Source organism: Hyaena hyaena, unplaced genomic scaffold (genome assembly GCF_003009895.1).
Source record: "Hyaena hyaena isolate Hyena2069 unplaced genomic scaffold, ASM300989v1 scaffold_545, whole genome shotgun sequence".
NCBI lineage: Eukaryota > Metazoa > Chordata > Mammalia > Carnivora > Hyaenidae > Hyaena > Hyaena hyaena.
The window spans coordinates 131,090-154,649 of NW_024081178.1; the positions used below are offsets into that span (position 1 = coordinate 131,090).

General features: G+C 42.1%; 1 protein-coding gene across 1 annotated transcript in view; it reads left to right on the forward strand.

The window, feature by feature from the left end:
* CSMD1 (CUB and Sushi multiple domains 1) overlaps positions 1–23,560 on the forward strand; it is a 467,695-nt gene that overhangs the window by 126,817 nt on the left and 317,318 nt on the right. Inside the window, exons 15-16 of the mRNA XM_039255776.1 lie at positions 1,371–1,540; positions 5,839–5,995. Coding sequence (XP_039111707.1) covers positions 1,371–1,540; positions 5,839–5,995 — 327 coding nt within the window. The remainder of the gene's footprint in view (positions 1–1,370; positions 1,541–5,838; positions 5,996–23,560) is intronic.

The following is a 23,560-nucleotide window of genomic DNA, read 5'->3' on the forward strand; positions in this document are numbered from 1 at the left end:
CTCTCTCTCTCTGTCTCTCTCTCTCTCAAAAATAAATCAACCTTAAAAAAAAAAAGACTACATAAGGGTTAGGTGAGCCCAAGTTCTTGGAAAATCTTCCTGATTTTCTCCCAACCCTCCTACATGGGGACATTATGAGATCCAAGTGCACAAATCAATATGAGCTAATCTTAAATCTCTAGCAGTTTTCTCCTAGCAGGGAGGCTAGAAGTGTAGCTGATTTTCTTAATTGTGAGAGGAAGATGGAGATGTTAGAGAACATCACAATTAATGAAAATGGGCACGCAGAAGATGTCTGTCAAAGTCACAGAACACCGCACAAAATCACACACTGTGAGTCCCTTCTCTCTCTCATCCTCATTTCCACTAAAATGGTGCATTTCCCTGATTTTCACTTTTCAACCTGACCATTATTCTTCAAACTCATACTTATTTTGTTCAGAGTTTTTAAAAATCACTGCACTTGCCACATAATTTGGCCAATAAATTATTTGGTGCAAAATTTAGTGGGGCTCTCTTGTTCTCTCTCTCTCTCACACACACCCACACACTCACGCGTACACACACACACACACACACACACATACGGCACCTCTATTATTTTATGGTGATTTTGGACTTAGAAGATTTTAAAGCTGGAGTCTTTCAGCTAACCCTTTTGTTTTTAAGACGAGCTGAGAGGTTAGGTGACTTTCTCGGAGTTGACAAAGTAAAGAGCTATATTTATTTTTATTTTTACTCTGATTAAATATTCTCTTATGCAATGTGGATCTAGAAGTGAATTATCTTTGCCTTCCTCAGGAGAATGGCAGAAGAAAATAACATTTACCTCCACCAAATGTCCTTTTGCCCTGAGATAGAAGGCAGACAAGCTCGGTTCTGTGTCACAGAAGTGGGCTGCTCAATGGTTTTATTTGTCTTTAGATTCCCTTTAAATGTGTTCTGATTGATGCCGGGAAATATAAATATAGGGGAATTACTTTAGTACCACAGAGCTGCCACAGTGGTATTGGCAGGGACATCTCCTGAGGCGGAAATGAGACATGGAGAGGGATATGATGCTCTGTGACACGGCCGGTGTGCTCAGGGCTAGCGATTTTACTCTAGATGGCTCTGTGGGCTAGCATGCTGGAGTAAGAGGTTCTCTATGAAAATAAATCAGACTTCTTGAAAATGGATGAATAGAGAATATTTCCTGTCCAGTTGGTAAACAGTAAAAATTTTAAAAAGCCACCGATCTACGAAAACAATGTTACTTAGAAGCATACATTGAGAGAGGGGAGGACCGTCATGGCTGTAGAGTTTTTATGTATTAAAATCAGTCATTCCGCTTTTCAATTCTTTCTTTTTTAATATCCTATTTCTTTTAGCTGAATGTGGAGCGAGTGTCAAAGGAAATGAAGGAACATTGCTGTCTCCAAATTTCCCATCAAATTATGATAATAACCACGAGTGTATCTATCAGATAGAAACGGAAGCAGGCAAAGGGGTCCATCTCAGAGCACGGAACTTCCAGCTGTTTGAAGGAGACGTTCTGAAGGTAAAAACAATCTTTAATGTGACTCCATCTCTTCTTCTCAAGGAAAAAATCAACCATCTATTCATCTATACACAGAGATATACATATTAATACATATTTAGATAAACATAATTTTTTCCATTTACTTAGCCAGTTGCTTTGAGAAGCCAGAATGTAGCCGTGTTCCTTAGTGGCATGAATGTAGACTTTGATCTATCTTAGGCTTCAGTCTTGGACCTAACACTTATTAGCTGTGTATCTTGGGCAGATTAGCTGTGAGGTTTAGCTTCCTTATGTGTAAAAACACACGATGATGCCCATCTTTGAGGGATGTTTTGAGTTTTAAATAATATACTTTCGGTGGACGTGTCCTGGATCCCGCCGAGCACACAACGTGATTATTAAAGCTGGTGGGGCCCCAAAGCCACACTTTCCATAGTCCTTCTCAATGATTAGATGTGGTCACAACACTCTGAGTGAGAGAGATTTTGATGTGATTGCGGGAACAAGCCCAGTCCCTGTCCCCAGGCCGCAAAGCAGTGCTCACGTGGAGAAGTCCTGCCGGGCCAGACAGAATTTCAGCGGGCAAGTCTGAGCTGTGTTCTCGGGACACAGGGACATTCTTAGAATGGGACCAGGAACAAGGGTGGTGTGCCCCAGACAGTACAGCACCAGAGCCTCAGGCACATGCTCCTGGTGCAGGACCCAGCACACCACCCGCCCTGTAGACGGACTGCAGGAGGAAAGAGCAACAGGATTGGATTCCAGGAATATTCACGTCTTGCGTTGATGTATGAAGCCTGGCTCTACCTCTAAATGCCCCATGAGTCATAAAGCTTCTGATATACTCCTCACATCTCCTGTAACTCTCCAAGAAAACCCGGGACTTTGCAGGATCTGGGGGCCAGGGAGGGGACATTTGTAGAGCGAGAATATGCAAAGAGGCTCATCAGGCTAATGGTCGACACCACCCAATCTATCTCCCTGCTCGGTCCACTGAGGAGTGAGCACCCCGCCGAGGGCACACAGCTCATGTGTGACAGGAGACAGACACCTCTCTTCCATTCCCTTCTGAAGTTCTAGGGTTTTCCAGTGATGTTTACAACATGGATTCACGTGTTGCTGTGCCTCAGATTCAGGAGACTCCACACGCCTGACGCTGCCAACACCAGGAAGAGATGTGGAGAGTCAGTGGGGAGGGGACCGTTAATGACCTCTCGTGTGTCATCCATTTGCACAACAGTTTAAGAGGGGTCCCTCCAGGATCCCCTCTGATCTCGCTAGCTGTTACGTGCACACTTAAGAGGCACTTAAAGTCTAAAGTGCCTTTCTGCCTCCGAAGTCCAGGCTTGACTATTTCAATGTCATTGTGAGAAGACTAGGTTTATTATCATTGTTCTTTTGTAATAGTCTCTTAAAAGCTCATACTGATGTCATTAAGATCTGTAATTAAGAAGGGATTTTCAGGCCAGAAACTAGTACGTTCTTATCCATGTTAAAAAAAAAAAAAAAAAAAAAAAAACAATAAAGTTGTGTCGTAAGGAACTGTTCTCTGAATTCTTTGATAACCTCAAATTTATAAGTCAGTGAGCCTTTACAGAAACCTTGGAAGTAACAATTAACTATGCTTGGTGCAGGTGAGTGATTAAAGAAAATGCACAAAATGAACACTGGTAAATATTATTGCCGCGGGAGAAGCGGATGATGTTCATTTGTGATTGCACGCATTGTAAAGTTGTTGATTATAACAAAAAGCAAAAACAAAAACCGTGTTTACCTCATTTAATTGCAGAGAAACTGTCAATCATCTGAAATGCCTAAATGTTTTGCAAGCATAAACTTTATGGACTATGCTAATACAGATCTCGTGTCAAAAACATTTCAAGTGGAATTCTCTTATTTTTAGCTTTAAATGCTATTCACATTTTTCCTTCATACACACTATGATCCAGTAAGAAAGACCAAAATTTTATGTATGGATTTCCATGTACAAAAAACAGGTTTTCTTGCTTCAAATGGGGGAAAAAGCATGCAAGAGAAATACAGCTTGAATGAGATGTCATGAAATATGGAATATATATAATGGAACCCAAAGGTAATTTTGGAAATGACCCCACTCCAGGACCCCTCGGCCCTGCCCCTCAGGACTCTGAGGGTTCCTACCCGGTGATCATCTGCTCACTGGGCCATCTCGCTCTGGGTGGAGGCTGGGATTAAATGCCAGCGTCAGAGGAGCATTTGTGCTGCAGAGAGTTACATCCTTGTGGTGACAAGACTCTGGGAGCAGTTCTCCAGCACCGCAGAAAGACGCGGGCGTGTAACTGAGCAGTGTTGTGCTGAACTACTGCGGCTGGCCCCTGATTTCACTGGAATGAAAACTCAAGTCTCTGACTTCTGATACCACCCGGGTGTCGTTTGTGATCCATGGAGAACCTGAATCCAGATTTGCAACTTGAGGGGGCTGACCAAATACTGTCCCGCATGGGGTGTGACTTCTTCTTCCTGAGATACCCACTGCCAGGTGCAGAGCTTATTGCTGGCAGTGTAGACAAACGTGACAGAATTATTGTCTGGGAGAAGCCCATAATTCAGTGTTGCGATGATTCATGCTTAGTGGCTGTCGCTTTGAGGATTCTGGCGGCTGGACGCTGCCCAGATGACCTGTTTAATCTCTGGGACGCTCCCAGTCAAGGCCAGCGGAGGTGACTATGGACAGAACTCTCAGGATCGAGCTTACATGAGTGTCTCCTTGCTCACATACCCCTCATTTCCATGGGTTTCTGTGACTTACAGAGAATTGTGTGGTATGTGCTGTGAGACCAGAGCTTTCTCACAAGGTCTGCACAACTTTCTGAGCCAGATTCCTCTGGACTTAAAACTCATGATAATCTGGAGTCACAGACACGCCGTGTCTGATGAACCCATATAGTAAGTCAAGCCATGATTTTTCTGTGATAGCCTTTTGCTGGCCTTTCTTGAGAAGTAGTGGGGCATTTGATTCTACTCCTCACACAAGTACTTATTGAATTGGAAAGGAATAAAATAATGGGCCATAAAATTAATTTTTCCAAATGCATTCTTTTATGAGTGTGTATGCACATGTAAGTCTGTTGAGCAAGGTATACCGCCTAACATTTATTAGAAGGGAGTTGAGAGGAGAAAAGTGAGAATGAATCCATGTAAGGAGGACAACAGTGGGGAACTAAACAGACATTGGAGGGGTCCACTGAGGACTCTCATGACCTTTACTTGGTTAAGATTTTCTTTCATCAAGAAAAACTGGGTATTTTCCATTATAATACATATTCAGTCTTTCTTTCATAAAACCTTTGTTCACACCAATGGTTCCTTGATATGAACCATCGCGTTAGTTCAGAGAGGCAAGCAGATTACACCTTGCCCCTGTACTTTCTATTCTGGACACTCCACTGGGCTGTCGGGGGCCTCAATGCTCAGTTACTTTTGAAATGCAAATCCAGTCCACTCTGTCAGCGGAAGAGGCTCCTGTGAGCTGCCCCGCAGGTCTGGGCCCTAAACTGTTGGACTCAGTCCCCACTGAGGAAATGAGCTGGCACTCATCCACTCCCGAGGGGGAAGGGGCTACCTCAGTGCAGGTGGGGGACGCAGCCCGGATCACCCCCTCTCCCTTACCTCTAACATCCGCACAAAACCAAGCCTCTCCACTTGCCTCCCACATATTTCAAATGTTCCTTTTAAACACCCGTGCTTCACAACCACCTAGGAAGGTAACGTCAAATACAAAGTGTTCTAGAAGAAGACAACACACGTCTCTGATGTTGTGACAGGACGGATTATTCTACCACGACTGACTCAAGACTAAAGTCGCCTCAGGCGCAAAGACTGCAAAATGTGACAAGATTTCCACATCTTGTCCAGTCTTGTATTACATTCTGATAGGAGGGGTGTCTGATTGCTTGCATGATAGTTGACAGACAAGGTGGTGGCCAAAACAGTATACACCCCTTCACCCTTGGGAAGTGGATTCTGAGGGAGCGGGAGAAAGGTAAATAGTGGAACTTAGAAATGCAAGTAAAAGTATTTAAATAAACATGTGAAGGAGTGGTAAAGTGATCCAGGTAGAATGAGCTGACCACAGATGAAACCGTGTGTCTTTAATGTTGATGGTCATGATGCAACTTAACAAAACAAGACTGTTTAGCATTTGGCTTTCAGTAAACTGTATACCTTTCTCAAGCACTGCACAAAACCACATCTTTGAAGATTTGAATTTCTTGTTAAAATGGCTAACATGCCAACAGAATTAAGTAACGGGGATTCACACCATGACTTCTTCTCAGGTCTATGATGGAAAAGACAGTTCATCACGTCCGTTGGGGTCCTTCACTAAGAATGAGCTGATGGGGCTGGTCTTGAACAGCACTTCCAATCACCTGTGGCTGGAATTCAACACCAACGGGTCCGACACCGACCAGGGTTTCCAGCTCACCTATACGAGTAAGTAGCATATGATGTCATCATTTCAGTGTTTTATTTTCTTGGGTTCATCAATTACCTGGCTGATGTATATATATTTTACTTAGCTAATATAAAAATATATATTTATGTATATAATATTTATTTATTTATTTATTTATTTTACTTAGCTAATGCATTTTAAATACTGATATTTTTTTCCTCTGGTCTCCCTGCTGTGTATTGGATTGCTATTTAATTCTTCATTTAGAGATGTTGCCAGATGTGATGGTTTGAAATATATATTTTTAGGCGTATTAACATTTTCACAAGAAAATGACCATACCTGAAAAGAAAATATCATGACTTTTAAGAGCTTCTGAGCTTAAAAAAAATCTGATTATAACATAATATGCATTGACAAAGATTCACATTTGCATGTAGGAAAGATCTGGAATGAAAGTTTTATGAATCAGTAGCTATATCTTTGAATGTCTACCCTACGTCAGTGCTCTACTCTTATATCTACAGATACACATATCACAGTTTCTATGTTATAGAATGTCCATTACATGTGTGTAATATATATAGTCACGGAGACTATGTATAAATGTCATGAAATAAAACAACCCATGTACTAACCTCTTTCTTAGCACACCATTCACGTCCTCATGAGAAAACTAAACACAGTAAGTCCAGGATTTGCCGAAGATCCTAGGTGTCTGTGCTGCTAGAGCCAGGCCTGGACCTGAGCCTCTGGCTGTAAGCATGTCCCCTAGGGCCCCCGATTAGTACCAACCAAGGTACAAAACATATTTTTAAAGATGAATATGAAGAAGATGAAGAAGTATATAAAAAAAGGAGGAAAAGAGACCGTGCCTTCAAAAGTAGATACTTGCAATATGATCACTGTTACTTCCACCACTTATAGTCCCAAACAAGTAGAATAAAACATGAGCTGTGGGTAAATAATTAAAATTATGTAATCAATGAAATGTACCAGATAGCCCAATCTGTCACTAATCTGATGATTAAAAATCTTTATTACACCAAATGTCATGCCAAAAAAACATAAAATTTTGGATTTTTTTTAGCATGGGATTCTATTAGTGATCATCAAGATTGACTTCTTTATTTGACAGATAAGCAAATGAAGGCCTGGAAATGATAATAATTATCCCAGACACAGAACTAATTCAGGTGCCTCAAAGGAAATTTAATTGCCTAAAATCCCCCTCAGAGGGCAAAATTACAGGGAAAGGCTTGTAAGACATTGAGCAAAAATAGAAGTAGAGTAGCTGAGATGAGAAAACCAATTTTTCATTATCATGAAAATAACCCTTTACAAGACTCAGTAAACAGCAAGTATATTAATTTTAACAATAAATTAGTAGGGGCATTATACAATCAATTCATAATTACAGTTTTTGTTACTAGAGTTTGACTCTTCAGAATTTCACTCTGCAGCAAGTTCCAGAGACTTCTTGTAAAGCCTTGGCTTTGCTTTCACACTACGATGAACACTGTTGCAATCTCTTTCTTTCTTCCACTCTGAGTTTTCCATCAGCATTTGCATAGACTGTTTTCTTACCACACGCATTCATCCCCACTTCTTAGCTGTCACACGTGTCTTATTAGAGTCTTAGGGAACTTTGGATACTTGAGAAGAAAAAGAGTTTGAAAACTCCCTGGGTAACTTTCCGGTTCATGGTAACTAAAGAGCATCTCCATGCACATCTGGCGTGTCCCTCCAATTCAGTGGTCACCTTAGCTCATGTGACAGCTCGCGCATCCTGCTCCGGTTTGTCAGCAAAGACAAGAAAGCACTGGCCTGTGTTTCCCACTGTCCCCTGCGTGTGTCCATGTCCCCGTCCTCACTACCGCCCTAAGTGTGGAAGTCACCAAGCTCGGGGGCTCCCTCCCACGGCTGCTTCAGAGAGAACGTATCATGCTCTGCTCCTCATTCACATCTCTTTGCTTTCTCCACCCTCGTTTCTGCTGCCTGTTTTCTCTCCAGCCATTTCCAAGTGGAGTGACTGTCAGTTTTTGAACCCTTGTCCCTCCATCCTCATGGCTATCCTCATGGATAGCCAGCAGCAAGCACATGCCCTGTGGGATTCCGAGTAACTGAGTCTGTCACCAAGGACAGGGTCCCTTTACTATTTCCAGAATCCTGACTTCCCTCCCTTTTCCCCAAATAGCAGTTAAGAAGGGCCATCATGTCCCAAAAACGTGACTGGTTTGAGATTAGAAGTTGAGGGCTTCATTTGTGTATGACGTCCACCTCCGCACATCAAGAGGGCCGCTTCAGGGTGCTGTTCTCAGCGTCCATTAGGCGTCACATGGCTGTCCTAACCCCATGTTTCACAAGGGATCCCGCCTGGCTCGAAGACCTTCTGCTGCACCACCCTGTTTTTCTGGGTGACTTCGAGAAATCTTGAATCTGTGGATCTATTTATGGGCACTTTCTAATCATATGGATTCTTTTTTTTCACATAGCACCAACTTTCTGAGTTTCTGAGGGGAAAACTAATGGCAATGATTGGTATTTAGTTCTTAGGATAACCTATTTGGCAGGAGTAATTATCTTTTCTGCCCGTTTTCCCTCTGCTGTCACCTACAAAACACGGCTGCACCCTGTATGCAATTTCTGCTTGCAAGATTGACCTCGAGCCAGATCACGTGGCCATCTGGGAAACACAGCTTTAATATGGAATTTGTGGTGCTGATGGCTCTATAATCAAAATAATATTAACTTCACATTAAATTCTTAGGTTTAAACACAAAGTAATTAAGTTTAAAAAACCCCAAGCTCCCACAATGGGATCAAATACCTGAATCAAATATCCATCCCTAAAAGATAGCTTGAAAATAATGCATGATTATAAAATGTTTTGAGCCAGTTATTAAAGCTTAGGACTATGTAAAGGCACTTTCAGCTAACTTCAAAAGACTTTTGTAATTGCCTCTTGATAGTTAATTGCATTATTTAAGGAGACATTCATATTTAAATGTTTCAGATCCATGATTAGTCTACACACACCAGTGGATCAAAAATGTCAGCAGAAAGTAAATATATAGCTTAGTAAACATCCCCACGTTTCTGAAGTGGATGCAAATGATATTTGTATATCCTTGCGTATCTACAGCATACTCTCTCCCACCTTCTAATTTAACCATCTTGGTGATTTTGTGTCCTGATAAAGAGCCCCCTTTACTCTCCTTCATAAATTGGAAACTGAGTCTCCACATCCTTGAGTGTTTGCTGAAGTTTCCCATCTGGAAGAGGTACTGACTGAGGCCTGGAACTGTGGATGAACTTGACTTCACAGCTGTTAGCTGACCCCACCTCGTTGACTAACTGTTTATCTATGTAGAGGCATTGATTGGCGAGGAAGAAAAGCCAGGTGGCTTTGATACCACTAGGGACAAATGTGTTGTATTCAGCAGCCGCAGGTTTCTGAGTAGTAAGTTAGGGCCACATGCAACTGAAATACAGTTACCTCTATTACAAAACACTCCTTTTTCATTAGAGATTTGTTTATTTTCTTTTTTTTAAAGTTTATTTATTTTGAGAGGGGGAGAGACAGAGAGAGCAGGGGAGGGGAAGAAAGAGACGGGAAGAGAGAGAATCTGAAACAGGCTCTGAGCTCAGCACAGAGCCCAGCATGGGTATCCATCCCAGGAACCAGGAGCTCATGACTGGAGCTGAGATCGAGAGTTGGTCCCTTAACTGACTGAGGCACCCAGACGCCCCTACAGATTTATTTATTTTCATAATGGATCATGGTCTTCCAATTCTATAATTTTGTCAAACGCAAACATAACCCGTAAGCTCTTTGACATCGGGGACCTTGTTTTTTTTTTTTTTTTTTTTTTTTTTTTTTTTTTTTTTTAATCCTCTGCTACTTGGACAGATGCCTGATATGTAGGACACAAAGCTTAGATTATATTGTTGCTATTCAAGCTGTCTGTGTTCCACAAAGCTCTAAGTTTCCACAGAGCCCTCTCAGGGCAGTAAGAATTGCACTTCATGTAACTTGAGCATTTTTGTTTTGCTTTGTCCTGGCGATGGCTGAGTTCTCCAAGTATCAGGAAAAAGTGCACTGACAGTGGATTACTATGTTTTCTAAATATTTCATCAACTACTATCATAGACAAGTAGTCTGGGGAAAAAATCCTATATTGAATTCAGAATTCTTTCAAAAATACGTATAACATTTTTTAGAGTTCCAGAAGGATGTTCCCAGAAGAGTCCCTCTTCAGAACCACCTGACCACAAGGCGTCCGGAAGGGCACGGGCTTTCTGGATGGTATGCGTTTAGTTGTTTGGGTACAGGGAACCGAACAAACCCCCCATGGCAGCTCAACAGAAATTCTCTTCCTGGGGGGTTTAGTAAAATCACTGTAGTTCGGAGAAACACCTCCGGGCTGTCTTAGTGGATCTACTTTCCGACTAACCAGCAGCTGTCCAGGGACTGGCTCTGTACTGAATTTTTAACACTGTATTGAGTCAGAGTAGGCAAGGCAGGCTTCCTGTTTATAATAAATGGCTTACAAGAGTCACATGTAGGACCTGTGAAATATTAATAGAAATGTGATCTAAATATTTATATTCTCAACCCTGGAATGGCCCTCCAGGCGTGGTAGGAGTCGGTTCATGGCCCTGATTCACACTGACTGATGGGTTTGACTTGACCCTCAATATGTGTCTTTATTTTTGGCCCTTAATACATTCTATCTTTATATTGTTTTTTCTTTTTCCCCAAATAAACTATAGTCCATAGATGATAGTGTGTGATTCTTATATTTTAAGACACATGCAAACACACACACACACACACACACACACATAGAATTTTCCAGAAGAATGAGAGATCATTGAAAGCTGGAATCACAGTAGAAGCCTCCAGAATTTTCTTTCCTTACTGCTAGATACCCTTTCTTCATTTCTCAAGATTAAGTTTAAATGCCATTTCCTACATAAAAGCTGTCTTGCTGTCCAGCTTCCTGAAGCAGAATTGTCTGCTCTTTTACATCCTCAAAACCTCTTATATTTTGTCTGTACATCTTTTGCTTTCACACCAGTAAAATCTGAGGTTCTCAAGAGGTGGGGAGTCACCTTGAGCAGCACCAGGTCACTCAATAGCCACTTAGTAAGTGAGGATCACCTGAGTTGACCTGGGTTGGCACAGAGGGAGGCAGGCTTGAGGGAAGGTGTGCAGAGATGGATGTGACCTTTGTGCTCATGACATAATGAATACGGGAGTCTGGATAGAAGGGAGGATGTGTGACGAGGAGAAAAGTAAAAGCACGGTTGGCTGCAGGAACCTGATTATGGAAGTTTTTAAGACCTAGGCAGAGGTAGAGGTCAACATCAAGGAAGTGCCATTAGTAGTATTTGAGGGGTGAAATTATGTGGGAGTCTGGGATGGAAGAATGGCCACTTGGCAGCGGCACGAATGTCAGGTCCTGGAGGATCACAGCGGCTGTGAGTGGCTTTCTCTGTGCCATCAGCCACCAGGAGAGGCTTGACAGCTTGACGATAAAGGACAAAGACTGCTCGCTGGCATTTACGGACATCTAGTTGTTACCCACAAATTGTGTCATTCAATTACATGTAATAGATATCTTTAAAAAAAAAAAAAAAAACAACAACTAACAAGGAATGGCTTGGATGGTGTGGGGTGGCTGTAGTCATGGAAGAACAGATAGATAGATCTTAAAATTGCAGTGAGTACCCAAGATATATCTGCCAAAGAAGCCTAAGTGAGTAGATGTTATGGTCCAGTTCCACTGGGGAAACCAGTGTATTGGAGGTGTGTTAAATAGGCTTGATTTCACGTGTTCTGATTCCTTGGTTACCAGGCAGTATTCTTGTTATTACGGAGGTGTCCATGTGGCTCCCCTGTAGAAAGAGTGACCTATCTGTGTTGACATAGGGATTCTGGTACCTGGACTCACTCCACTCATCACTTTGCGTTAGGAAGTTGGCATCCTGGCGTTTCCCTCAAGTCACAGCAGCCTTCTGACCTGACCTCTGTTGTGGATATGCTGACGCAGCAGCACCTGGTCCGGCAGATTCGTCTTTTTGTGAGCCAGCCTGGTGGGCTTCCTGGGGAGGCTTACGTTCTTGGCTGTTCTAAGTCCCATTCTGTTGCTTCAGACATTTAGAGTAGAGGCCATCGAGTGGGGAGCCCACATTCAAAGACCTCTCTAAAATACTGAGCAAAAAGTAGCTCTGATTTGTGGAGTAGATGAGGAAGAACAGTGAGTACAGGAACATTCCAAAGGCAGGGTGACTGCTGGGAGATGAACACCAGGTCCGCCGCGTAGGGCTTCTAGTCCATATGGCTCTCTGGTACCAAATATTCTTGTACAGAAAAAGAAAGAAAAGCCCTTGCTCTGGAAGGTCAGTGCTTTCCGATCACATCCTACGGTCCCGCAACAGAGAGCAACAGACATGTGGTCCAGATTCCAGGGGGCAGCTCAGCCCTGGGTCCCCAGAACTCACAGAAGGCCGGGTTTCAGGGGGAGATAGAGGACCTCGAACGTGCAGGGACTCTCCTTACTGTTGCCTCACCACCAAACCTCTGGAGGCTGGCAGACTTCCATTCTTCACGTTCTTAAAATGTGTCCCCACCTTGAATTTATTTGTTTAAGAAACATGGAGATAAATCTCAAGTCCCTCCACAACTATAATCTGAAGCAAAAGGATGTGCCCATAGCTGGCTGCCCGTTTCTGTCAAGGGCCCACCCATTCGCACCCTCCTAGGTGGTAGCCCCTGCTCATTCTGTTTGCCAGAGTCACTGAAAGGTGGGAACATTGGCATCAGTGACTGATTGTGAACAATTTACAGCGTCTTCTGCGGATGAGAAAATCAGACCCGGAGACCTGGGCTTACACAGCTGTCACCTTGGATTAACATGCTGCTGGAATTAAAATGACACCAACATTAAATATGCTATTATAAATGAGAGAGCAGCTCCGGGTGCGAATAGATTCTCAAAGCCAGTAATGAAATACTAAGCATTGTCATCTTCGTGCTTCCAAACAAGTCAGAAATACTGCAGGCATGAAGTATACACAGACACCGTGAGCAATCAGTTACTGAAAACAAACTGGCCGGGGAAGAATAGCATAAGTCAGAAACTATCATCCCGAGTCCCTGAAATCACGGACGATAACGAGAGCTAATTCCCTGCTGTGTTGGTACGGAGCCTGTGGAGGCCAACATGCTGGGTTATGTCAGGGGCCCTGCGGCTCTTTTCCAGGTTTATTGGGTTCTAATCGACAGATGTCATTTTGTAAGTTTAGGGTGATGAACCGATATATCATATGCATTTTGAAATGATCACCACGTGAAGGCTAACACAACCATCCCCTCACGTGTGTGTGTGTGTGTGTGTGTGTGTGTGTGTGTGTAATGAGATCTGCCCATTTTTTTTTCCATTTCTGATAGAAATTCTTCTGACCTTACCTCCCTGAGTGAATGAGATTCACATGCACAATGCTGTGTTCATTTTATAATTGATTCTGGGTTTTTTTTAACAACTGTATTTTGGAAAATCTGTGTAACTTAAATGGTCACTCTAGAGGGTAAGGTCTAGAATCAAATTTTATAAACAATAAAAGCATTCACAAAGTTCCCAAACAGTGTTGGTTGTATGTGTATAAGGGCTGCTATTTTGAAGTAAACTTGGCCTTATTGTGGGAAGAACAGCGTTCATCATATCCTCAGTCTCTGTGGTGTGTAGCATAGTCTAAAAAGTCATGACCAAGTGATGTTTCATTCAGTGAGTACTTCGTAAAAGTATTCATAATTGTGCTCCAGCCAAGGACAGAATGGAAGGGGCTGAGAAAATAACCAGCCTACACATAAACCCACACTAACGCTGGCATATTTGTGTTTTATTTTCAATAAGATTTAAGATTGCGGCTAGCAAGGGGAGCCTGAGTGGCTCGGTCGGTTAAGCAATCCGACTCTTGACCTTGGCTTAGATCCTGATCGTAGGGTTGAGAGTCCAAGCCCCACATTGGGCTCTATGCTGGGCAGGAAGCCTGCTTAAAAGAGAAAATCATTTAAAACTGTGGCAAATCAATTGTGTGGTGTTGCCATCTCCTGTGTGATCCTAGAGAACGTGTGAGATTTGCAAATGTGTAAATTAAAAAAAAAAAAAAAAAAAAAAAGAAAGGTTCATGTAGGGGTCTCTGGGTGGTTCAATTGGTTGAGCATCCGACTTCCACTCAGGTCATCATCTCACGGTTTGTGATTTCGAGCCCTGCATCGGGCTCTGTGCTGACAGCTCAGAGCCTGGAGCCTGCTTCAGATTATGTGTCTCTCTCTCTGCCCCTGCCCTGCTCATGCTCTATCTCTCTCTCTCCCAAAAATAAACATTAAAGAAAAAAAAAAAAGGTTTATGGAGCATGGGTTTGTTCTCAGGTAGCCATTAATCCAGCAGATAATGGATAACTGCTGGAAAAATGTAATTAGCATGTTTTTTCCCCACAGTTAACTGGTAGGTAATCATATAACAGAGTTTCAAAGTAGTAGGCAGTTATTTTGTGCCCTGGTTTTCTACTGCTGTGTAACAAATTACCGCACACATTAAGGACATAAAACACTTTCTTATTCACAGTTTCCGGGGCTGGGGAGCCGGGTCCTCTCAGGTTCTTCTGGTGCCATGATCCAGCTGGTCTCACCCAAAGCCCGTGTGCGACTTCAGTTCCCAGCGGGTGCGGGGAGAATGGGGTTCCTTCCGGCGGCGGGATGAGGCCAGGCTCCCGGGGCTCTGCATTGCTGCTAGTCTCTCTGGGGCCAACAGGGAGCCCTCTGTCATGGAGGCCCAGGCCTTCTTTGGGGGACTGCCATCTGACGATTGTGTGACCGAGTCAGGGGCACCCAGGACCATGTCCATTTCAACTAACTCAGAATCACCTGTGGGATCTGGGGCCTCCACTGGGCTACAGCATTGTCTCACCTTGGCCACAGATCTGCCCACGCTCCGGAAGGGGAGAGGATTCCATGGGCATCAGTGTCACACTCAGATGGGCATCCGGGAGTCACATGCAGGTCTGTCCCCCACAGTTTCCTCTTTAGGAATTTTGTTTTTTGATTCTTTTGCAGAGAATTCCATTTTCTTTTTTTTTTTTTATTTTTTTAATGTTTTATTTATTTCTAGGAGAGAGAGAGAGACAGCGTGAGCAGGGGAGGGTCAGAGAGAGGGAGTCACAGACTGAAACAGGCTCCAGGCTCTGAGCTGGCAGTCAGCACAGAGCCCGACGCGGGGCTCGAACCCACGAACCGCGAGGTCATGACCTAAGCGAAAGTCGGACGCTTAACCGACTAAGCCACCCAGGCGCCCCAAGATAATTCCATTTTCAAAAACATTGTGTGTATGCACAGACTTGCAGATATAAAGCAGACCTTTAAGAAGAGGAAGCATACAATTTGATTGTCTCCATGAAGATTTCAATTTCGAGGACATGTTTGAGTTAATAGTTAAGGATCTATTGTTGCAAACAGTGCGGGTCACAAAGTCACCATGTATTGTCATGGATTCGGTGGTGTTCTTGTTTTTATGTTTTTTTTAAATTATTATTTATGTTATTTATTTTGAGAGAGAGAGAGAGGAGAGAGAGAATCAGAAGCAGGCTCCACACTGTCAGTGCAGAGACTGATGTGTAGCTCAATCCCACAAACAGTGGGATCATGACCTGAGCTGAGAGTCGGCTGCTTAACTGACTGAGCCACCCAGCACCCCTGGTTTTTTCATTTTAGGTGCCCAAATCTCCAAAGCATGCACCTGTCTGTGACTTCAGTTGGTGTTTTGGGGTCATGAGTGTTAAAGTGACCTCGTCAAAGGCTTTGAGTGCAGGTGAATTTCCTCGGAAGCCTAGTAGACTGTGCATGGCACATGGAAGGTCAATGTAGGACATGGTGCTGGGGCCCCAACCACAAAACGTACTTGTTTTACAACCTGCTTAGAAGAGAAAACAATTAGAAAGCTCTAAACATTTAAATCTGACAGTTTCCTTTTGCTTTAATCTAAAAATTATCTCTGCATGCCCCTATATTTAAGTCTCTTCCCAGAAAAATGAGCCATGTACCTCTAACTTCATTATTTTTTATGTTTGGTTTATTTTAGTTTGGGCATCACCGTTGAAACAATTCTGCCATGAGTTCTTATCAAGTGCAGAGCCGTGACTCTCAGCTGTGACAAGAGAGGGGAAAAAAAAACTATTTCTAATGGGCTTCAAACTAACATGATTTTTAAAAGTGTATAGTCAGTGAAAAATTAAATTCCATACTCAATTTGTTTTGGTATAAAAAAGACAGTATTACAAGGAGAGAAAACTGTAATGTCAGTGGTGTGACAAGCCCAGACTCTGTACTTACGTGATCGCATTATTGGAGACCTTTCTTATCGATATATTAAGACATATCTATACATTTTTTTTATAAGCTTACACCTTCTGGTAAGAATTCTGAAGGTTGCATTTTTACTCTGCTTCTACAAGAGAGGAAAGCCTAAAGAAACATAGTGTGTATAATACATTCTTCAAAATAGAATGACTTTCAATGGAAATATCACAATGGAAAAAGCCGTCCGTGTAATTCAGATACAATAGACAGGCAGGCTGCTAGGAAGTTCCTGGAAGGAAGTCTGTATTTATTGTAAAACAAGACAGGCATGGTCAAGAGGAAAGGCATTCCCGTACCTGGGAACAGCACATAAAACAACAGTCCCTGGTCCCCCATCCAAGCATACGATTCTCGGTTTGCATTAGAAAATTGTATTTTTACATGTACACTTTTAGACAAAAATCAAGATAATGCTTAATTACGTTAAGACATCACTAAGAAAATACCAGAGCCAAGCGTGATGGCATTTCTCAGAAAGGGGCTTGGGGACGAGTCGTTGTCAGAGCCCCAAGCTCTGGAGCAGCAACCCCTCCCACCAGATGCTGGCTCAAGGGGAGGCTGCCCTGAAGCCACACATAAATCTTCGTCCATTTCCCGGAGGGAGAAAAGGGCAAAGTGTGATCATGACCATTCTAAGAAAGGAAAATGGCACAAGGTGATGCTTAATTGATTTAGTCAATGTCAGACCCAAACGAGAGGTAGGGAAGGCTGTGAAATCGTGTCCTGGCCTTCTAATCGGATGTTTTATCGTCCTGCTTTCTTACTAACATGTACAGCATCATAAACACCGAAATACAGCATTTACAGTGTTTAAAAGCAGTCGAGTGAGACCTTCCCAGGCCTCTCTCCTGTGACAGCGTGAGAATCGCCTCACAAGGACCATAGGTCACCCGGTGGCCCACATCGCAGACCTCCACATCCCCGAGCAGCTCCCACGTTCATGGTAGCTGGGACTAGTCTCTTCTTTCAAAAAATATGTTTGTAATGTTATTTATTTTTGAGAGAGCGAGTGGGAAAGGGGCAGAGACAGAGGGAGACACAGGATCCAAAGCAGACTCCAGGGTCTGAGCTGTCAGCACAGAGCCCGACGGGGGGCTCGAACTCAGGAGCCGTGAGATCATGACCTGAGCCGAAGTCGGACACTTAACCGACTGAGCCCCCAGGCGCCCCTGCACTAGTCTCTCCTTACCTTTACAGGATTTCTCCAGAGTTTTAGTTTTGTGAATTATATTTTTGTTTTATAATTAATTATCCCTGATATTCTGTGACAATTAGCTAGTTGACACACACTGGTATTTATATTCATCGTTTGGAACGGACAGATATATCGCTGGCCACCGGTACCTTGAGAAAGACAAAAGAGTCTCCAGAAGGGTGACATAAATAATTTAATTATAAGGATTAAACTGAAAGCATATGACTTGAGAGCGACCTAAATGGAGGCTGATGGATGATATCACCAAATGCTATAAAATCAAGCATTTTATGGCAAGAGAGATGACAGAATTTTTGCTCCATTTTTCTTTAGGGGAAATAAAAAGTAATCACTATTGTATTAGTCAAAGTCATAGATACATTGTTTTTACAGAAGGTCACTCATGGTAAGATAAGATTCACAGAGACTTTTCTGCCTTGTCAGAGAGGCAATGTTGGGTCATGAAATCACAAGTCAGTTTACCTCAGATTTCGATTTTTCTTTCCTGTATTATGGCATTCATAATAATTCTGTAAAAAAGAAAATAAATGCCAAAAGGTCTATTCAGATTCAAAATTTTTATGTTCCTACAGTGTACTGACTTTTGACATCAAGACATTTGAAGGCTGTTTAGATCTCTACAGGATAATCAAATGAGTCTTTTTCCCCCATTTTTAAACAAAGTAAACATTTCAGAAAACAGTAGAGTGAGCATAATCCCATCTGTTAAATTACAACACTAAGCTCTTACACGAGGATATGAAAAAATTGGAACTTTCACCTTGGAATTGGCAAAAACTCTGAAGGGATCCAGTTCCCACCAGTCTGTGGCAAATACAGGAGTGCATCCACACGATCCAGTGTGTTAAGTTACTAGTGACAGCGAAGCTGAAGGAATACACCCACCTGTGTCTCTGCTAACCAGCATTGAGTGTCTTAGCTGTGTCCTCTGTCAGCTGTGTGATCTGTCACATGGCTGCACACCCTTTTCTCCTATAAATAAGTCATTGTTTTTGGACACGCCTAGTTCTGAAATTCTACGACATTGGAAACAATCAAAAGATGTTTTTACTGTTGAAAGGATATAAAATTTTTCTGGTGATAATTTCAACAAGTTTACCTTGTAACTTCCTAAAAACGTTGGGTAAGTGACAGCTTGTGTGGGGGGCATGAGAAAAAGAGGAGCTGAAGTTGACTCCAGGGTCGGTGGGCTCTAGGCGTGCTACTTACTGACTTGGGGAAATGGGGATGGTAGATTTGTAGTGGAAGAGAATTAGATGTTATTTTTGGGTAATAAAGTTTTGACATCCCTCGGTGCTCGGTATTAGGTTTTTAATCTTGCTTCCGTATGTAGCATAGATCAGAGATGTGAATGAAGTTAGAATGTGCCCGTTAGATGTTGTGTAATCTAATTCTGAGGTAATGCCACTAAGAAGAAGGTGAGGGAGGTAAAGATGTAAACAAGAGATCTTTAAAAAAAAAAACTCTTGATTTATAGGGCTTTGATGAGTTGAATTGTAAAAGGAGATAAAAGGAATCAACTGTGGCTGAAGGCTGAGTCGGATGCTGATGTAGGGGTCAAGGCTGTTAAGCTCTATAATGAAAGCAGGGGACTTATTTGGGAATAGTAGGATTCCTTAAGATAAGTTTTTATCATTACGGTAATCAAGAAACCTGTTTTCTTTACCAAACAGCAAATAGACTGAGCAGGAACGTTGTGTCCATGGCAGAGCGTGGAGGTGGGAGTTAGGTGGGCGTGGGCTTAGTCTATAGCTGGTGGGCCCGCCTGGCCCCAAGGGCCGTGGGCTCCAGTCTCAAGGACTACCTGTCAGGCAAGCACACGGGGAGTCAGGTGTCCAGAGGATTCTCTACAGCTCTAATCTGATACATCGCACATCTTGGTCAGTGAAACATCAGTTGAGGAGCCAAATAATAAGATTCTAGGGGTAGCATATATGCTCATAAAATAGCTCTCTTTGTGGAAACTTCTAGAAATAGTTAACACATATCGGTATGAAGTAAGATCTGTGTGGAGTGGAACTTTTGGGAGAGGTAATTACTGATCTGTCCCCTGCATGATAATTAAAATAGCTGCTAAGAAATCGCTCATTCATGTTTATTATTTCTTTTTTAATTTGAATGTTTAATTATCAAACTTTTTTTTTTACATATAAAAGATGAATTCCCAGACCTAAAGGAATAGATTGGTTCTAGTGAAAAGTACAAATGAACAAATAATTCATTAGGAAATGAAGGGAAATTTTCTGCTTCTACTCAAAACCTATTCACTTTTCAGGCTCTCAAAAATGCTTGAAATATCTGTTGTCGGTCATCTTAGTGCCATCAACCTAAATCCACTGTGACCAAATTAACACCATTTTATGTTCATAAAGCTGAAGACTTCTGTATTGAATTTCATGCAATAATCCCTTGGAAATAAATCTGTGAGATACCCATTTCATTATATAAATATGTTATTACATGTTTCCACTTCAGTACATGACCGCTGATGGCACTCCCTCTTTGGAAAGTCAGCTTCTTCTGTTCAAAGCTGGTTAAATAATATTTCTGTATCCATTTTTAAAGCTTCATTAACTGGATATTTCTGATTGAATATTATTTTTAAATGTTCCCAAATTTTGTAAAAATTAGAACGTATGAACACTTAAAAGATAAGCAACGATTTTCATGATTTTAATAACACTTGGAAATCTCCAGAAGCTTAACAGTTGATCTGAATTAAAAGCGGTCACTAACAAGTTAGAGTTAACATAACCGCCAAAGAACCTTAGTAACATGAATACATGTTGGTGTTTCTATTCTAAGTTTCAAACTTCCTTAGTTGATGCAATGAACAGAGTACTCACTCTCCCATCCCTGTCTTCAAGGAGGCGAGTTGTTAGATGGAGTGATAAACTCCATGCACAGGAAAACATAGAATAAAAACCTTGCAGCACACGAATAGTCACATATTTTGCTATAGGATTCATGAGAAATTGAAGGACAGAGCACTCAGGAGGAATAGCTAGGGAAGCCTCAACAGGATTGGGGTGAATTTGGTCTAAAAGGACAGGTGTCGTTTGGAAGCCGTGAGCAGTCTGGAAGCACATGCAGGCGGTTAGCCTGGGTGCAGGGGCAGCAGTGGGGGACAGAATGGTGACAGGAATGCATTTCACCTGGGTCTCCAGAAGGCTCTGGCCAAGAAACGCCCTAGCACACACTGGAAAGGAACACCCAAATGCAAAACAAAGTGAAGTACTCAATTCAATTAAAAAAAATTAAATGCAGATGAACTCTTCATGGTGTTTATTATACATGAGACTCTCACCACGTGTGTCAAAGTTCCCGGTGAGCAAGCGTCACGTCTCCACGCAGTAGCAGGAGACTGTACGTGCAGGTCTCGAGTTAGGTGGTCCACGCCACTTATGTCTCAGAGGGAAGCTGCGTGATCACGGGCTGGCACTCACAAGTCACAGGCGGGCCGGTGCGTGGCAGTCACTCGTGCAGAAATTCTTTGAAAGAAGGAGATATGGAAAATGAGGAATGGTACCCTTCCCCCTAAAGCCGCAATAAGGGAGCAGTGGTCCAGTTGTGACTGTCGCTTGTTGGAAATTGATGGCCTTGCTGCATTGCTTGAGGTGATACATTCTGGCATATGGCTTGACAAGTACCTTGTATTTATTTGTTGTGGAATAATAAAAGTAACAACATATGGCTAATAACAGCAGCCATAAATCCCAGTGTTGTTGGCAATCCCTTATATTTACACAAAGTTTGCATAGGAATAGCTCAGTGTGTTTTCATAAATCTTTTCCTCTTTCTTATAAAAATCCCAATAATATGGGGGCAGGAAGAAAGAAGCATTACCATCCATATTTAACACTCAAGAACAGAAGGGGGACGAGGTAAAGGAAAGTGAACTCGAGAATGGACTTAGTCTGGACATTATTTGAAAGTGGTCAGGTGTCCCTCATTTCCCACCCTAGGAGTCCCCCGTCCCTGGGCCCCGGGCCATCGGATTAGGGGTTCTCAGTTGTTCTTCCAGTGGGATCATTCCATTGGCCAACCGTTCTACTTCTTTCGCTCGGGGCGTTTAGATGTTGCCGTGTGGGCACCTTTGCTTCCTCTCACTTTTTTGTTTTCATTTTGTCAAGAATTAAATACACAGGCTGGGGAGAGGGAAGAGCAGTGTTCACAGAACCACAACTTATGTCCCTAGTTTCCTCCAGGATAACATCGTGAAGATCAGTGTGAGGTCCATTTGGTTGTGTGTAGATTTGACATGCCTCTTGATCCAATGTGGAAGACCTTTCTGGGGAAAGGAAAGTGGAACAGTTATTATATGAGCAAGGAAGAATTAGGACCCCATGAGACTTTCCAAATGATTTTCATTCATTATTTATTACAATTCTTTTGGCCGAATCCAGTGACTCTTTGGGAGTAAGTGAGAAGAGACAGTCCTACCTCTTACCTAGTTGATCAGGATGCAACTTGGTTAGTCCTCACATCCCCGTCAGGAATGCCTGAAGGAGCCCAGAGCAGGCACAGCCAACTTTGGGAGGGACCCTCTCAGGATCAAGTAGGGGGAGGTGAGGGGCCACTCCACGGGGAGCTCACCCTGCATCAGGAATTGTCACCTTAACCTCTTGTGTATAAACTGCACACATCTTAAACTGTGTGCTCCTGAAAGGATGCTGACTTCTCTGGGATGCCTCCATTAACTTGGGCTGTCGCGAAACTCTCCAGTCTGTCCTACTTAGAATCCTATAATTCACCATTTTGTAAGATTATTTTCAGGATGAAAAGAAATATCCTAGACAGAGCTGCCTAATGCATTGCACACACAGTTTGTGTTCTGCAAGGACCACGTCCCATGCCCCCTTGATGTTCACAATTGCCTTTATGGAAATACACATCTGGAGTCAGGGCCCTGTCCATTTACTTTGTTCTGAAGTAAAAAGAACACCTTGAGATCCATGGGTGAAAACAGTAAATTAACCACAGCTTGTAGTTCTCTATTAAAGTAAAATAAAAAGTCAATGCATTGTCAATCATGATACTCCAGTATACAAATATGTGCAAATATAAACATCAAGTTTTAGACAATAGAGATTAAAATTATATGCTGAAAATTCTATACTACCAATAATGATTGTTTTCAAAATAACTCAGTGATGTGTTCCTAATTGCCTGTTTCCCACTGTCCCCACCATTTTCATTTCATGGATCAAGATTTTCATAAGCAGTATGGCAAAAGAATCTGAAATTTTTCTATCATTAAAAATAATTACATAGTTGAATTTTGTAGGAATGCTCAAGTTTCTTAAAGAAAAACATTGCTGAAACTATGTCTTGGGGCTTAAAAATATGCAACTATAATATGATCAAAACACATTTTAATTATGATACTTTTGATAAATATGTCAGTAGAAATCTTTGACTTGACATTTTGTCTGGATATTGGTTCTATGTTGACATTTGTTTTCATGGGCTAGCAAAGTCTATTCAATCTGGCTTTAACTTCTTCCCTGTTTTGATATCAAATTATTTACACACGAATCATTAGTGTTTTCAAGTCCTTCTGAACTTCGTATTTAGCCATGAAGATTCTTCAGGACTGTGAATGAACTCCCATAGATGAATTTTAAGGAAATCACGGTAGTTAATCAAATTCTTGTAATAGTGAAGATACTTTAAGCAATTAGTGAATTTCAGAATTTAAAATAAAAATATGCTTTAGTTTCTTTGTTTTGTTTTCTTTTGTTTTGAGACATATTATTCCTAACTTCACCCCCACCCCAGAAAGCAGTCTTTTCAGAGAGGAAGTTACTTCTTCAAGTATGGCGCATACAAGACATTTAAAAACTACCATCCTGTCAGACAATCTATTCTGAAAACAATCAAATTGCATTTTCTGTAGTTAATGAAATGTGATATGTGGTGGGCTGGATTTGTTTCATTGTATTCTGGGTATCCCATTGTATC